The following is a 16,228-nucleotide window of genomic DNA, read 5'->3' on the forward strand; positions in this document are numbered from 1 at the left end:
TTTTTATAGTGATAATAATTAGCTATTGGAACAATTTAGCAAGGGTCGTGGTGGAATCTCCATTACTGACCATTTTGAAATAACGATTGGATGTGTTTCTAAAAGAGATGCTCCAGGAATTTATTTTGGGGAAGTTCTATGGCCTGTGTTATACAGGAGACCAGACCAGATGATCACAATGGTCCCTTCAGGGCTTAGAAGCTATGAATATGTGGGAACTGCTCAGATACTACTATGATGGCAGCCATTTAAGTTAGACTGGCACTGGGTACATTAATTAGCTCTCACTTCAAGCCCTCCTAACACAAGTGGCAGCATTCTGCCTGGCTGTTGTGCACAGGGTTGAGAAGCTGTCTGTGCCCTGTCTTCACCTCAACAAGCTAATTGCAAGACAAGACTCACGGGACCTAGTTTAACCTTGGCACAAAAGCCATTACACATAGCACCTGTTCGGTCCTTGTTATTACAAATCAAGGCTGAAAGTAACCCATTGTGCACCATATTACCTTGGTATGATATGTGCAGTATGTAAGGCCTGGTGTCTAGATATGCCTGTTCCCTCTTCTGTCAAGGGAACTTACTTTCTTCACTGGTGGATGTGGATCTGGCATTGCAGCTGGTTTGCAAATAGGGAATATCTTTTTCTTCACACAGGCCAGCTGTTTTCTGTCTGTATGATGCACAGTGGCCCAGGCCCTGCTCAGGAGCTAGGTAGCCTCCATTGTTGCTTAAACAAGTACCAAATTGTATTCTAAGATGGATACTGCATGAAAAGTCCCTATGTAGGATTTTGCAGTGGGATGATGACACTTTTTTCCTTTTATAAAATAATCTGCATCTTTTTTTCATTGTTTCTGTTTTAGGATTGTGCACACAGACACAGGAAATGGTAAACAGATATACAGAGATAACAGTGCAATGAATCCTCAGATGGATTGCCATATTGAACGGACAATGATTAACTAGTTCCCATTTATCTTCAATTATTCAGTACCAGTCTTTAGTCAATATATGCAGTCAGCAGTCTAACACTAGCAAAGCTTCTGGAGGCTAGAAGAATTATAATACGTTATAGATTTGCAGTAGGGTTTAAAAGTTATTGCAGATCTATCTATCTCCTTTACAGAATTAAACAGAAACTTTAAAGATAGAAATCATTCTGTACAGTATTTATTACAGCATGAAACACTAATTTGTCTCCTGAAAGTGATTTCTGCAGCAGTCACTGTAATACTACATCAATGAGGGAGTTAACTTGTATATTTTGCTAATGTGATGCTTCCCAGGGATACCCAGAGTTGTGAGGCACCTTGCAACAACGTGCCCTTAGTGTGAGGAGGCCTTGTCTGTGTCTGCTGGGGGCCTTGCTGTCACTCTGCAGGTTAGCAATAGGCCCACTCTAACGCTGAGTCCTCCCAGTGCCTCCCTGGAGTGTCAAGCCCTTGGTCCACTGGACAATCACAGAATTCACAGATTTGCTGCTTCCAAGAAGCAGTACACCCAGCTTATGAGTTCCCCTCAGATCACCACTCCATTTAACACAACACGTAGGGCAGGTGTACACATACAGCGCTGTAGAGCCACAGCTGTGCCATTGCAGCGTGTCTGGTGAAGACACTCAATGCTGATGGGAGAGAGGGCAGAAGCTATGCTGGTGGGAGAAGCTCTCCCGCCGACATAGCGCTGTGCACACAAGTGCTTATGTTGGTGTAACTTATGTCACTTGGGGGTGGTTTATTCACACCTCTGTGTGACATAAGTTATGTCAACATAGGTTGTAGGGAAAACGTAGCCTGTGATGTGTTTATAGTGAAATCAAATATGGGGTTATTTAACAAGGCATACAGATTCAAGCAACAGGAAGTAGAACTATTGGAAATAAATTGTTACATATGAAATAAAATCATAACATGCATTCTAGAGCTTAGGTTTAATTAACAAGATACTCTCCTGTCTAATAAAATATTGCAGATCAGTGCTTTACAGTTGGGCTGTGACCCTCTTTTCACAAGGCAGCCACACCATGAGCTTGCTTCCTCAGTGGAGGATAAAATCTTGTCCCCCATGCTGGTTTTTTTGTTTTTTTTTTTTTTTTTTTACACACAGTTGCAGACTATTGTCTCTTGCCCAAGGAGGCCTCCTCTTCAAAGAATTATTTTGGGTTTCTTTTTTCTTTGTAAATTCTAAGGCAAACACCTGGCCCCTACAGTAAACACACCCTGTCTCCATGGATATCCATTATTCTATATGCTGATTGAATTAGCCCTGAGTCCCCAGCCTTTTGGGCCTATTTTCTTGTCAGATGGAGCCTGTCCTGCGGTACTAGGGGTTAGAGGAGGTGTACTGCCTTACTAGCAACAGCTACTGGAGACATTATGCCTGCAGAGACCAGGAGCCGGCATGGTACCTCCAGGCACACTGTGGAAAGTATGTTCATGAGTAACGGTTACTACTGTCTATGGCAAATACTACATATGCTCATGCATCGTAACCTTGCCTACCCTTATCAGTGTGTCGTGTGGGCAAGGACAGTGTCTAGCTGGCAACACTGGAGCCCCCTACCCTGTACCTGAAGGAGGCCAACTGCTAAATTAGTGCATATCTTTTGCCTTCCTCTTCTAGTGCCCCGCCAGCCACTGGAGCAGCCATAATTTGGCCCTGTATAATTTGCAGTGTTTTCTCTCTCAACAAATATTATTCACAGGAAAAACATTTAGGACAGAATTAGAATTGCAAATAAGTGCCACTTGCTTACAATGTTAAAATTCGAAGAGAACACAACAAGCTGGTGGCAGAACCAGGAACAGGACTACTGACACAGCCCAGGGCTTTAACTGCTAGCCTGCTCTGCTCCTTCATGTAGGTTAAGATGCCTGACATGGCAGGATGGTACCTTGCGTTCTGTACCCCTTGGGCAGTAGTTTTCACTATAAATTCAGAAGTCCAGTTCACACTCTTATAGGGCCGGATCCAAAGCCCATTAGCAAGAAGGGAAAAGACTCCCATGGGCTTTGGCTCTGCCCCACATCTGTTCAAAAAATTCAAAGAAAGAGACTTTTCTGCTCTTTCCTTCCTTAGCTGCCTAAGTCTTTTGTCCCTATTTCTCTATGTCTATGTATTCAAAGTTTATTAAAGCCATCTCCCACCACATTTTACATATTTGTCTCCTCCGACGGCTTCTGTACACACACCTGCACTGATTTAACTTATGGTGTCATTTTAAACCAGTTTAAACTGGCACAGAAGGCAGTGTGGACACTCTTATTTCGGTTTAAACCAGGCTTATTTTGGTTTAGTTAAAACCCTTTCTTTATCAAATTAAGCTAAAGCAGAATAAATCATTCTTTAACCAAAAAAAATAAAAAAGTTCACACACACAGGCTGGTTAACCAAACTGTTGCAAATTCATGCACAGACACCCTCCAGATGAGTTCAGGCCCCCCTAGTAGCCTAAATGGCTTAAAAGAGCATCTCTCTATGGCACATTATTGTGACCTCTTGCGTCAATCTGTAGCATAGTTTGGCTTTGCATAAGTCTGTATAATGTCAGGATGATGATGACATAAATGTGATGGTAAAAAGTTTTTGAAATACCTTTACTGCTTGTATTCGTTAAGGGACGTGCTACCTCTCTGCAGCTTTTCACCATCAGTGCCCTCCACAACTGGGCTGAGGACTCATGCAGTGTCATTTTCAGTACCTCTTCCACACTAGCTCTTTTTTTTTATAGTCACCCCTCTATTAATTAGTTAATGTCAGCAAAGCTGATCACAGGATGTGCTGTATAAATGCTGATTAGTGTTCTTAAGTAGAATTATTGTTATGTTCAGTAGCCAGCTTTCAAACAACTCAACAGTTTTAAAAATATGTTTAAAAACAATAACAAAAAGCCCCACCACTAGTGCCTGGTACACTTCTTCTAGCACGTGGACACTATTATTTTATAGAGCAAATCTGATTCTTGTTTAATTAACAAGGCGTTTTCTGTATTAAAAATAAGGGTGAGTATTTGATTAGAATCAGTTGTGTGCAGTTGCTGTATGTTTGATTTAAAAACAAACAAACATCACAACCCTTTGTGTGTGCTCACAATGTTAAAATATTTCTTCCTTTTCAAATGCACTTTAAAAGTAAACACACATAGGGAGTAAGAACTATCCAATCATATGGAATCTTTTTCACTTTTTCAACCACAGGAAAAATTTAGCAAAATGCTACAGTGAAGATTCTCCTGTTGCTTATGGTAACAGAAATATATATATATATAGCACCTTTCATTTCAAAAGGTCTCAAAGCACCTTGCAAACTTCATATGTTCAGGAATCTCTGCTGCCACTTCTAGGATGGAACGTGGTAATGGTTAAACAGAGCTCAGCGATGCTAAATAATTTAAATATCAAAGTCTGGCTTCTGATGAACATCTGGGGTTCCCCGGTTATTTCTTCTGGGAACCGTACATGTGTCTGAGAGCAGAACTTGACTCTGGGAAAGGAAGTAAAGAGGAATTTATATCCATTTGAAACAGCAAGGGGGATTTCTGTAGACAGAACCTTATTGTCCAAATTGGAATTTGGCCAGGACAGTGGAGCAAGCACATGTATACTAATGAAAAGTTCTATGGGATCTTTAATGACCACACACGAGTGAGATCTCAGTTTTAAATCTTATTTAAAAGAAGACTGTTCCAGTCGCACATTCCCTTTTTACCACCCAGCTGACACAGAAAGCAGGAAGAGTGCCACCTACTGAATCACTGACATCACTTCCTTACTTCCTGCTCAACAGTCGGTTTTCCTGGAAGGTCGCTGAGGGCATGTCTGCAGCTGGGCACTGTGATTCTCAGCCTGGATAGACAGACTCACGGTAGCTTCACTTGAGCTTGCATGCTAAAAATAGCAGTGTAGGTGTTGCAGTTGGACTAGCCACCTAAGCTAGGATCCAGGGAGGTGAGCTTGGACTTGGATGGCTAGCCTGTATTACTGCCTGTGCCATAACATTCACACTGCCACTCTAGTGCACTAGTTCAAGTGAAGGTAGCATGAATCTGTCTACTTGTGCTGGGAATCACACCTTCCAGCTGCAGCATAAGCAAATCCTGAAGCAGGGGTCGTCAATAGGCAGACCATGGGTCAAATCCAGATCATTGGACACTTTTGAACGTACCCGGAAATCTTTTTATTTACTTATTATCACTATTATTGTTGTTTTTTATTATTATTTTCTCCGGAGTCTGGACCTTGACTATGCCCTGGCTAAGAAATTTGGAGGTTGATTAAAAAATAATTTACTACCCCTGCCTTGAAGGCTCCTGTACAGTAGCAGATGTTGCTGCTTTAACTATGCCAGTATAATTAAAGTTGCCTACCCTCCCTGCCCCAGTGTGGATGAAGTTATACTGATATAAAAGTGCTTGGCATATTGGTATAGCTTATTCTGGTTGAGGAAGTGAAATAAGTTTTATCCTCATAAAAGGCACCTTTATACCAGTGTAACTGCATTCCCAGTAGGTTTATAGCAATATAACGCTATTGGTTAAACACATCTAATGGACATAGTTATATTAGTATAACTTTTTTAGTTAGAGTAGGCCTGAGTGACCCCTACCCACTTTAGTATGAAATTGACAAAGATCACATCCCTACGCAGTATGACTCCTAAATATATTTCTTTGGTATGATCTACTGTATCTGTTATATCCCGGTGTTTCATTCTCCTGAATGAAGGATTGTCTTTTAAAAAGAAATGTTGCCACACAATATGTGTGTGCTCTCAGCTGTGAGACAGTTAATTTTTTAGACCTTAGGAATACACTAAGATAGACGTGCATAGCTTTTTAAAAAAATTATCCCCACGTGTCTATTTTGAATTGTAAAACATAAAAGTATTCCTGTGATTTGTTCATGGCCAAGGGTTTAAGTGCTTTCCTCTTCAGTCTCACTTCCCATCACAGATGCAGTGTTCTGGCTTGTGCTGCTCTATGAATACTGTTCCTCATTAAATATACAATGCAGAATATTTATGGTTACCCATTGCTAATTATCTTCTAGTGTCTGCTGGTATGCAGCGCTAAGCATGAAAAATTTAGAACACCAGTTTGAGATTTTCATCTCAGGTGGCTTTAAAATAAATAGTCTCCCACTGTGCTCATTCTTTTATCTGCTTCCATGAACTTCCTAAGCAAGGAGAGTTTTGTAATTGATTTCAGTGGGAGCAGGATTGGGGTCCTTAATAAAGTGCTTTGAAGTTGAAGAGTGCTGTATAAGTGCTAAGCATTATCATTATTATTCCTGCTTTATGAAGAGAAGGCCACTAAAACAGAACATCTGCTGCAGTCAGAGCAAACAATGAAAAATAAATTACCTCAAATAAGCCACACCTAACCTCTTCAGTTACAGTGATAAGCCCTCTCTGTGCAGTTACATAATTGCATGATCAGGGCATGATCATTAGAAGGTATTGACTTCTTGAATGAAGTGCTGAGCTCTGTTAGCTCCCATTAAAGTAAATGAAAACACAGCATGTTGCAGGATTGGGCCTTTCTTTAAGGAGTGTCTCTTAGATATGAAATGATCCATACGTCACTATTAGCTATAGTGTGTCCATAAGTATCTGATTTCTGTTTGGTTGCTTTCTTTGCCTGTTTGTTTCTACAGTACAAAAGAGGAAAGAGAATTTACTGCATGATATAGCATTCTGAGGCCTGATTCTCCTCTCCTGCCAGTTTTGTTCCTGATTCACACCTGTGTAAGTGAGAGGAGAATCAGGTCCTTTGTACTTAATTATAAACATTTCAGAACAGAAGTCAGGAGCTGGGATAGTCAAAGGAACCTAAAGGAGTTAGGTGCCCAGATTCGATCTGGGTAACTAACTCCCTTGTGATCCTTTGGAAATCCCAGCTAGAATGTACATGAAAAAACTGACTTACTGCACACTTTCTTTCTTTTGACTATACATCTTATTTCTAAGATACTGCCCCTGATAGAAGCATCTCCCATGCAGTTAGCATGTCTTGAAGGAGGACTCTGGCAAAGTTGCATATTCCCATTGTAAATATTTGACCTTTCACAGATGCAAGAAAAAGCTAAAGAAATTTACACGACTTTCCTGTCCAGTAAAGCTTCCTGCCAAGTCAATGTTGAAGGGCAATCCCGTTTGAATGAGACGATATTGGGAGAACCTCACCCACTAATGTTTCAAAAGCTGCAGGACCAGGTAAAGTTATTACATTTACCCTGCTCACTTGAGGATATATTTTATGGCTGGTGTGAAAGGATGCATTGAAGATGACAGGGAGGTGGCAGGACCATAAGGCCTGGACTGTTGCTGTATATAGTGTCAGTTCTGCTGGAGCATGCGCATTGCCAGCTAACTGGTAAAATGAGCTCCCATGCGTGTATGAAAGCAGATGATCTTACAAGATGCACACTAACGCTCACTGGACTCGGGGCAGAACGAAGTGGTTGGATGCCGTGTGCTGTACTCTATGGTGGCTTGCTGAGTTGGAAGCTTCAAAGGACAGAATTGAATGTGACGGAAGGTGAATTAGGCAAAAGGGACCAGAGGAGTCCTGTTCTGGCAACCTATCATGACAATGTGGTGGAGAGGACACTACCCACGTACTGGCTAGCACAGAAGAGCCCAGGCTCCAGTTCAGTCTATTCTGGCTTAGTTAGCTTTTTAAAAATGACAGTGAAAAGCTGCTAAGAATAAAACAGCTTGTTAAATTCTTTATTCTTCTCAACTGCACTCCATACCCTAAAGGGAACATTATATATTGTGCACTCTCTACAGAGTGCCTGCTGCTGCAGCCCTCGCTCGGGGAAAACTCGTACGTCATCTGTGATAACATAAGGTTCCTTAATAAAGTTGGGACCTGGTGTCTGCGTGCCACTCTGCATTTGTTATGGATCAAATCCTCAGTCCAGCTCCGGGGCTGGGCACTTAGCAGATGCATGGAAGGTGGAAGTGGAGGACTCCCATCAGGCATGGAGAGGTGTTGCAGCCCTTCTCTGGAGGTTACTTCTGCTGAAATAATTATCATGCAGGAGTGAGCATCTGAGGATGTGTGAAGTGTTGCATCCTTTCTCCCCACCTCTGCCACAGCCCCCTAATGTGATGCCCCCACCTTTGCACCTGTTCCGCTAAAGGGGCTTTCAATGGAAGCTTGGTAGGATTTGCCTCTGTGTTTTTTGTCATCAGCTGGAGAACCCAGCAGCTGACTGATTTTATGTCCATGTTTTGCTGTGCACTCACTTGGACTGAGACACCAGTTATGGTGATTTCAGTAACACTGAATTCTGTTACTGGCTGCCTTGTGGTCGCTGGAGTCTGCTTCAGGACTTTTCTCCTTGGTTGATTTCAGCTGCTCATTGACTCAAAATGGGACAGATGTCCTGGAATATCCCCTATCATCTCCTTGTGCTTTAGAGAGGGGGGCTGAGCTGGTAAGTGAGCCTCTGTATCCCGATCCAAAAATCTCTATAGGTCGAGGAAGGGTTTGGACCTGCTAGTGCAGATCTGAACATCCTCAGAGCTTGAGGGAGCTCATTCCTGGGATTCCAATCCCAGCCCATCTGGCAATTTAAGACTTTGGGCAGAATTTTGTAGCTGTCCACTTTGGAGACAGTCTCTTCATTTTTTTTAACCTACTTTGCCATAGACTGTGGAGTCACTGATTCTCATCTGCAGCTTCCAAAGAGTGTGGCCATTGCCAATTCCAGTTGCACCCTCCTCAGGATTTTTGAATATTTTCCCCTTGGCTCATGTCTTTTACAGCAAAGCAGTTCTTTGATTTAAACAGCATATTTAACAGAGTTGACATTACATGCTGAATGCATCTGTCAGGTATTGAAGTGGGCTGATGAGAAAAGGTTCAGCTCCCCTTGAAGTGGATTCCAAATGATTAACAGTGGAAATGTCTAAAGCTCAATTTCAGTGTGACAAAGCAAAATCATTCATGGAAGAATCTGTGCTTATAGCTTTGACTTATGGGGGGGAATGGGAAAGAAAGTGTCCTCGTAAACCCCGATGTTACTGTACATAGTAGGTGATTACATGACTGTGACAATGAAATTGGAGTGAGTACAAAAGACTTTACCTGTTCTCCATTTTAGACGAGGGATCCATGCATAGATGGGAACAGCCAAAGAAGCACAAATTAGAGACATATACTAAACCAGGTTCTAGGGGAGCCCCGTTAATGTGCTACTCAAGAATGTCTGTAAATGTTTTAAAACTAAACACAGGACATCTGGGAATTGCTGCAGATTTCCACTGTATGGAATGCAGCTTTTGTCTGATCCTGCTACACAGTACTCCAGCAGCAATTATCCTCTTCTCTGGCTTGAATCCTTATTAAGTTGCAAGGAGTGGTATAATTTGCTCCCACGAGGACAATCTGAGATATGACTGTGTTTATAAAGTATAAAAGGGCATAGCTTGAAGGCCAGACTCTGACCTTATTCATGGCGAGTAGCAATTTACTTCTTGAGTAGACTGATTGATTTCACTGGGACTTCTTGTTGGGGTAAAGTACTTTTAAATATTAGTAAGAATATCAGTATTTGGCCCTGTGTATGTAGTTATTTGGGTACAGCGTCAGCACAAAGGCTGCTATTCAGTATATGGAAGTGGAATTTTAGTGTTTCATAGAATCCTTGTGAATTTCAAACTCTTTGCCCAGGTACATGCACCTGTTCTGTGCAGAGATTCCAAAAATTTCATCCATTCAGTTTAAAGAGCAAGAAAATTCCCTTTCTGCACATGACTATAAAAACCTCGGCAATCTGCGTAGCTGTCATACTCCAGGACTGTTACCAACTTGGTTTTAATCTTTATAGTATTTGTCCACCATGAAAAGGAGGGGGTCTGTTAATACAAGTCCCAAACTCTGGCTCATGAACCTCTGATGTGCTATGTCTTCACCACAAAAAAAGGTGTATTTTTATATTGAGATTGCTCTCTCTATGTAGAATGCTAGTAGATACATGGCACAGGTAATTTTTACCTTGATGTAGCTAATCAAGGTCAACCCCAAGTGGGAGGTATAGGGTTAACCTCAACTAGCCACATCAAAGTAAAAACTACCTGTGCCTTGTCACTGCTAGCATTCTACATTGAGGTAGCTAACTTGAGTTAAAATTCATTTAAATCCATTTAGCATTTAAATTAAAGCAGGGAGGTTTCCACTGGTTTATGTAAAAAATGAACAACAATTAGTATGAAAGCCCCTGTGTCATTTATTTTGCAAGCAGGATACTACAGGTCATACACCTATATGTTTTATGTGATTGAGGGTTGTAGCTAAGATTACTGTGGAGGTGAAAAGAACAAGTGTTCTCTCTACAAGGCGGAAAGCTACAGTTGCACTAACAGTTTGAAACGTTTTAGAAATGAGACCCATAAAGCTACAGCTTCAATTATCCACACATGGAATTTGTAACCCTACTTATTGAAGCAGCTGAGAATCCAAAAATTCCTGTTGGAAGCTTAGCTTAGGGAATTTGGGCACCATAAAATGTAATCAGTCACGAAGCGTGACTCAGAGAGGCTACTCTAGTGCACTCATTGCCAGAGGGTGATGTATGCTTTTGTTTTGTTTTAATGATGGTTTGGAGATATGGTTTGCAGTATTTTTTCTTCTCCCCTAGCTTTTCTAGCCCAAGCAAAATAGTCACGACCTAGACAACTGAGAACACTAAAGACTTTTTCATGGTGGTAGTAAAAATCCAAATAAGTTGTAGGAGTTTGCTTAGAAATAGATGGAAGTAAGAGGGTAGAAAACAACTGAGTTGGAGGATGAAGTGGAGTTCAAGAACGTCAGGGAATTGGAAGTCCTGGAAGAGAAAAGACAACGTGACTAGCTCCCAAAAATACCTAAAAAAGGGTGGTGGGGAAATGGGGATAAAATATTTATTTTGAAACAAAAAGCAAGAAGAGTTTTCAGGTGAAATACTTATTATTATATAGTGCCTTGTGCCCCTGTACACACTGTGGGTCAAATCTTGGTCTCCTTGAAGTCAATGGCAAAATTCCATTGCTTTGAATGAAACCAGGCTATCGCCCCTTGCATGAGTAACAAGTGTTGGCTAAACCAGTTATAAGTGTGAGCTCAGCTACAGGAGTGTTGGAGAAGCCAGCTATTTCAATCAGTGACACATTTGCACCTGCAACCATTTGTCTGCTTAAATTATTTAGAGGCTCTTTTGTTAATATCTTAGTGCTGTGTGTGTGCACTCAGGCTCTACTGTGATATTCAAGTATGGCTATGATCAGAAAGGTGAGTGTATACAGCTCTGCCCCTTCTGTGCATTCTGAGTTGCATCTTTTTACTGCACCACCCAAATGCCATCTTCGTTACGTTTTTTCTCCAGGTGGCCCCTGCAGAGCTGACCTTGCTATGGGTGGGAGCTGGGTTATGTCCTCACTTGTACATCATATACAATTAGTAACTAAGTGCCAGCTCCAGACCATTTACTACAGGTGGTGATGTGAGAATCTAGCTTTCAAACATCAGGTTGCATCTGCCGTGTTCTCAGGCAGGAAAACCACCATTTGACCCATAAGCTGATCAAATTTGATATGGACATTAATGAACATGGAGCCCCATAATACTGTTTGTTATACACAATCACTTTTAAGAGTATATAAGATTTATTTTAATGTCATGCTTTCTGACCAATAAATGTTAGTGTATACATTTGCTGACAGAACAAAATTTTAGAACTTTCCTATTATCCTTCTGGTTTAGGATCTATTTTATTTGAGTCATTGTTTTTGTTTCGTTTCCCTCCCCCAGATATTCAATCTCATGAAGTATGACAGCTACAGCCGCTTCTTAAAGTCAGACATATTTTTAAAACACAAGAGGGCTGAGGAACAAGAAGAGAATTCATCGGAAGCTCAAACCGTAGCTAAAAGAGCTTCAAGGATTTACAACACATGATCCAAAGAAATCCATTCAGACAAGCAACAAAAAATAACCTAACTCTCAGGAACAGTCTTTGGGTCTATAACTGTTGCATTTAAGGCTTGACAAGCACAATACCCTTTTAGGGGATATTTACCTTCTTAATTGCTTGAACAACTAATTTGTTTTTGCATGATGGCTAATACCAAACACTCTTGAAAATATCATTTTCTAAGCTAAAATGCTGAGGTATCCCTATGTAGCATGAATTACATCCCATATTTCAGAAATTAAAATGTTTTCCAATCACTGTGATTTTGGGAGGCATCACAAACATGAGAAATGGAAGATAGGGTTGCTTTTGCCTCCTGATTTTATAGCTATCCTGTGTGTACATTTGTGAAGCCAATGCAGAGCAGCATTTCTGGTAACTCTGTGGATGAGTCATACATTGAATACTATTAGGGGGCAGTGTAATTTAGGGTTACTCCTAATAAAACCCAGTTTCAGTCCTCCCAAATGTAAATCTCTTCTTTGAAACTAATCTGTCTGTGAGACTTTGAAAAGCAATTTCAATTTTGACTTTGGAAACTGTGGGTTTGCCTTTATTATTGAAGCAGAAGGCTTGGTTTGTTGGTCAGGATTTTCATTACTGTATTTCTTTGATTTCATGATGTTTCCCACAACAGCCAGCCAGCTTCTTCAGATGACAGAGGCTAACCGCCAGCCTTGACAGAAATAACATGTCAACTTTAAAAACACAATAAAACCTCTAGTGTTTTCATAGCGCCTAAACTATAATGGAACAAAAGCACCAAAATAGGAAGGATTCCTTCAAAGCACTCAAGAAGCTATAGGAGAACTGATACCCGTTGCCCACTTCTGGACATCACACCTTCAGGTTGGCTCAGCACTTCAACCAGCTAGCACACTTATTCTGAAGTCACATGCAAGTACTAGTAAGCATTAGGTCTTCCCCAAACTTCCTGAGGAATTGTGCCCTGGCTGCCAGGAGTCCTTCTGCAGAGGCACAAAACAACAGTTTTCAACTTCAGTCTGGCTTTGCTAAAATTGATTGGTCACATACTGTCTGATTTTGTTTTCCCCCAAAAAGTGTTTTAGGTTTTCCTCTGTGCAGATGTTGGGAAGTCCAACAGAACTGTGAATTCTCATTGTGATTTTAGCCATTTCCACTCCATGCTTGAGATGAAGGACAGTTTATATCTGCCCTGAGAAAATCAACGTGCAATGATGAAATGTTAGGATAATAAAGGAAAATGCTGGTGGAAATCGCCACCAAAGAGTTCTCTTTGTCCGTCTGGAGCAGTTTGGGAAGTGAAAAGCATTTTTGCCGTAAATGTTTAATGTGTTTATATTTTTTTGAATTCATTAATTCAATGCCAAAGTACTAAAATGCCATTTGGAATTGGGAGAACATATTGGCTGGCATGTTTTATTTACAAGCTTCGCCATGTGTCATCTAGCTCTGACTCACATTGACTCACTATTTACTCATTTTTTTGTGTTAGTGCAGGCTTTTCTTGAGCTTGTATTAATGAGCTGTCTAGTCAGATTGCACAATTAATTTTGATTATTTTAAAATTCTCTTTCTCAGGAAGGTGAGTTGTATATATTCATTACTGTTGCTATCAACATCTTAAAAGCCAGGGGTAGGTTGTAATTTTCTAGGAGGAAAACTTTCTATATTGCCTTATGACATACGACACTGTCTTTCTCTAAGCCACCTTTATAGCCTATGTCTAAAGAAAATGGCTGCTGTGGTCTCTTCTCCCACTTAATCCATTCATATAATGGTAGTGGGAGTTCTGAAAACTTATCAAGGAATAAAGAGATTTGTTAGTTTTTAGGGAATTAAGCAGGAGGGCTATCTTTCAATTTGCACTTTCTGAGCTGTAGGTCAGATGCATTGAGTACATTTTCCCATCATATTTACAAAGGAGAAAATGGCAGAACCAAAGGTTTAGGACCATGATTCATCAGTTTTCAGTGGGACGTCGACTCATGCTGAAAGTAAAGCATGTATTTAAATGCTTTGTTGAATAAGAATGTATTTAAACACATGTTTAAATGCTTGACTGTATTGGGGACTAGGTGAGTAGTTATAATCCTCCTCCCTGCAGCCAGTTGTTATCATGCTAGATCTTCTAATTAAAATAATTTTGGTTATGTAACTGCCACATCCTAGCCCCAAAGAACACAGGGTGAAATCCTGGCCCATTGAAGTCAACTGACCTCAGTGGAGCCAAGATGTCAGACACAATCTACTTCTAAGGTCATATACATCCGTTTATTTTTGTTTGATAGGACTTACTTAAACTTTTCAGTTTATGCAAAGATATTTTTTAAACTTTGACAGAATGAGCTGGGTTTCCCATGCTGAAAGCATTTGCCAGATTCAGCATGTTCATGATTAGAAAGTGCATGTTATTCTTAATCTTTTATAGGAAGGGTGGCATTGGATGAAATTTAGCTTTTGTCCAAATGTTTGCCTGTCAAATCTTTTGAGGGATGGGCCCAAACCAAGCCCCTGGAACTCAGGAAAGATGAAATCTGCATCCAACATTTACAGCGTGGACTTTGGTTTATAATTCTCATTATTATTATTTACATTAGAGTAGTGCTGAAAGGTCCCAAGTTGCGGGGAACCCCTCTCATCATGCTAGGTGGTACACAGTCCCTGCCCCAAGAGCTTGCAGTCTAAAAGACAAGACATATAAGTAATAATAGACAACAAACAAGCAAAACATTAAAGGTGATGTTAGATACACCTCTTGGGAATAGCTAAGTTAGGCCCCGGTCCTACAAACGCTTATGCACAGCTGTAACTTTATTCACACAAAATTTCCATCAATAGAACTTACATGAGTACAGTTACAGTTGTGACATCCAGGCTACCCCTGGCTACATTGCTATTTTTAGCACAGTAGCTCAAGCATTGCAGAGTGAGTGTCTGCCTTCCCACACTTGAGGGAAGTGTCTTCATTATGGGGGTAAGTCGATCTAAGTTACGTGAATAACGTAGCTGGAGTCGACAGCTTAGGTCTATTTACCCCAGTGTCTTCACTGCGCTGCATCAATGGGAGACGCTCTCCAGTCGACTTCCCTTACTCTTCTTGGGGAGCTGGAGTACCGGGGTTGATAGGAGAGCCCTCTGCCATTGATTTAACGGGTTTTCACTAGACCCCCGCTGGTTCTGGGGTGGTGCATGGGTGGTGGCCCACTGCCCAGGACCCCCACTGGTGCTGGGAGGGGGGTTGGTGGAGCCAACAGGCTCCCTACCTGGCTCTGTGCCTCCCTGGAAGCAGGACATCCCCCTTGCTCAGCTCCTAGGTGGAGGTGTGGCCAGGTAGCTCTGTGCACTGCCTCTGCCCAAAGTGCCAGCTTTGCAACCACAGCCAATGGGAGCTCTGAGGGTGGTGCCTGCAGGCAGAGACAGCATGCAGAGCTGCTTGGCTATGCCTCTGTCTAGGAGCTGAGTGAGGGGGATGTTGCCACTTCCAGCGAGCCCCCCGAGGTAAGCACTGCCAGAGCCCGCCTGACCCAGTCCCGTCCCATCCCGTGCCCCAGCCCCCTCCCACACCCAAACTCCTGCTGCTGCTGGGGGAGAGGGTGCAGTGGCCTGAGATTGCCCCAGCAGCAGCTAATGCAACTGACACAGGGGCTTCCTGAGCTGCCGCCGGGCCAGGCACACCAGCCACTGCAGAAGTCACAGAGGTCATGGAAAGTCACAGAAAGTCATGGAATTTGTGACCTCTGTGACAAACCCACAGCCTTAGTAATTACACATGTGAAATATATTTATGATTACTCATATAGTTTTCCAAATAGATGGGCAAGGTAGAGAAGTCTTCAACTACAGTTTTTCTTAAAATTAAAGAAAAAAATTAATACAGAAAACTTAAGTATGAATCTAGGCATTATGAGAAGAAGTCAGACTAATAGAAATGTATTTATTTGTGTCTAATTTTTTTAAAAAGGAAACATATCTAAAACTTCACAGTTCTGTTGTCTTAAAAATATCTTTCTCCCTTCTACTGTTGAAGTTTGTGATCCTGTTCTCTCTCTCATCAAGGTTTGAAAGATTCCAAAATCTTTGCAAGATGCAAAACTCAAGAGCTTTTTCACCTCTAAGAGAACCTGTAATTTTCCCAGGAGTAATCAAAGTGCAGCATTGCAAACAGATGAATATTATCAGGGATGTGGATTCAGAAGGGGTTATCTTGTTTGGAGCTGTAGCTCACGAAAGCTTATGCTCAAATAAATTTGTTAGTCTCTAAGGTGTCACAAGAACTCCTTTTC

At 41.4% G+C, this 16,228-nt stretch overlaps 1 protein-coding gene across 3 annotated transcripts in view; it reads left to right on the top strand.

The window, feature by feature from the left end:
* Positions 1–15,899, top strand: part of RGS10 (regulator of G protein signaling 10) — a 30,834-nt gene extending 14,935 nt beyond the window's left edge. For 2 of the 3 annotated variants that reach the window (XM_038411097.2, XM_043518820.1), the window contains exons 4-5: positions 7,069–7,212; positions 11,798–15,899. In XM_038411097.2, the coding sequence (XP_038267025.1) occupies positions 7,069–7,212; positions 11,798–11,944 (291 nt within the window). In that variant the 3' untranslated portion in view covers positions 11,945–15,899. Of the gene's footprint in view, positions 1–7,068; positions 7,213–8,362; positions 8,445–11,797 lie in introns of all 3 variants that reach the window. The other variant, XM_043518821.1, reaches the window with a different exon arrangement.
* The last annotated feature ends 329 nt before the right edge of the window (positions 15,900–16,228 follow it).

Source organism: Dermochelys coriacea, chromosome 7, assembly GCF_009764565.3.
Source record: "Dermochelys coriacea isolate rDerCor1 chromosome 7, rDerCor1.pri.v4, whole genome shotgun sequence".
NCBI lineage: Eukaryota > Metazoa > Chordata > Testudines > Dermochelyidae > Dermochelys > Dermochelys coriacea.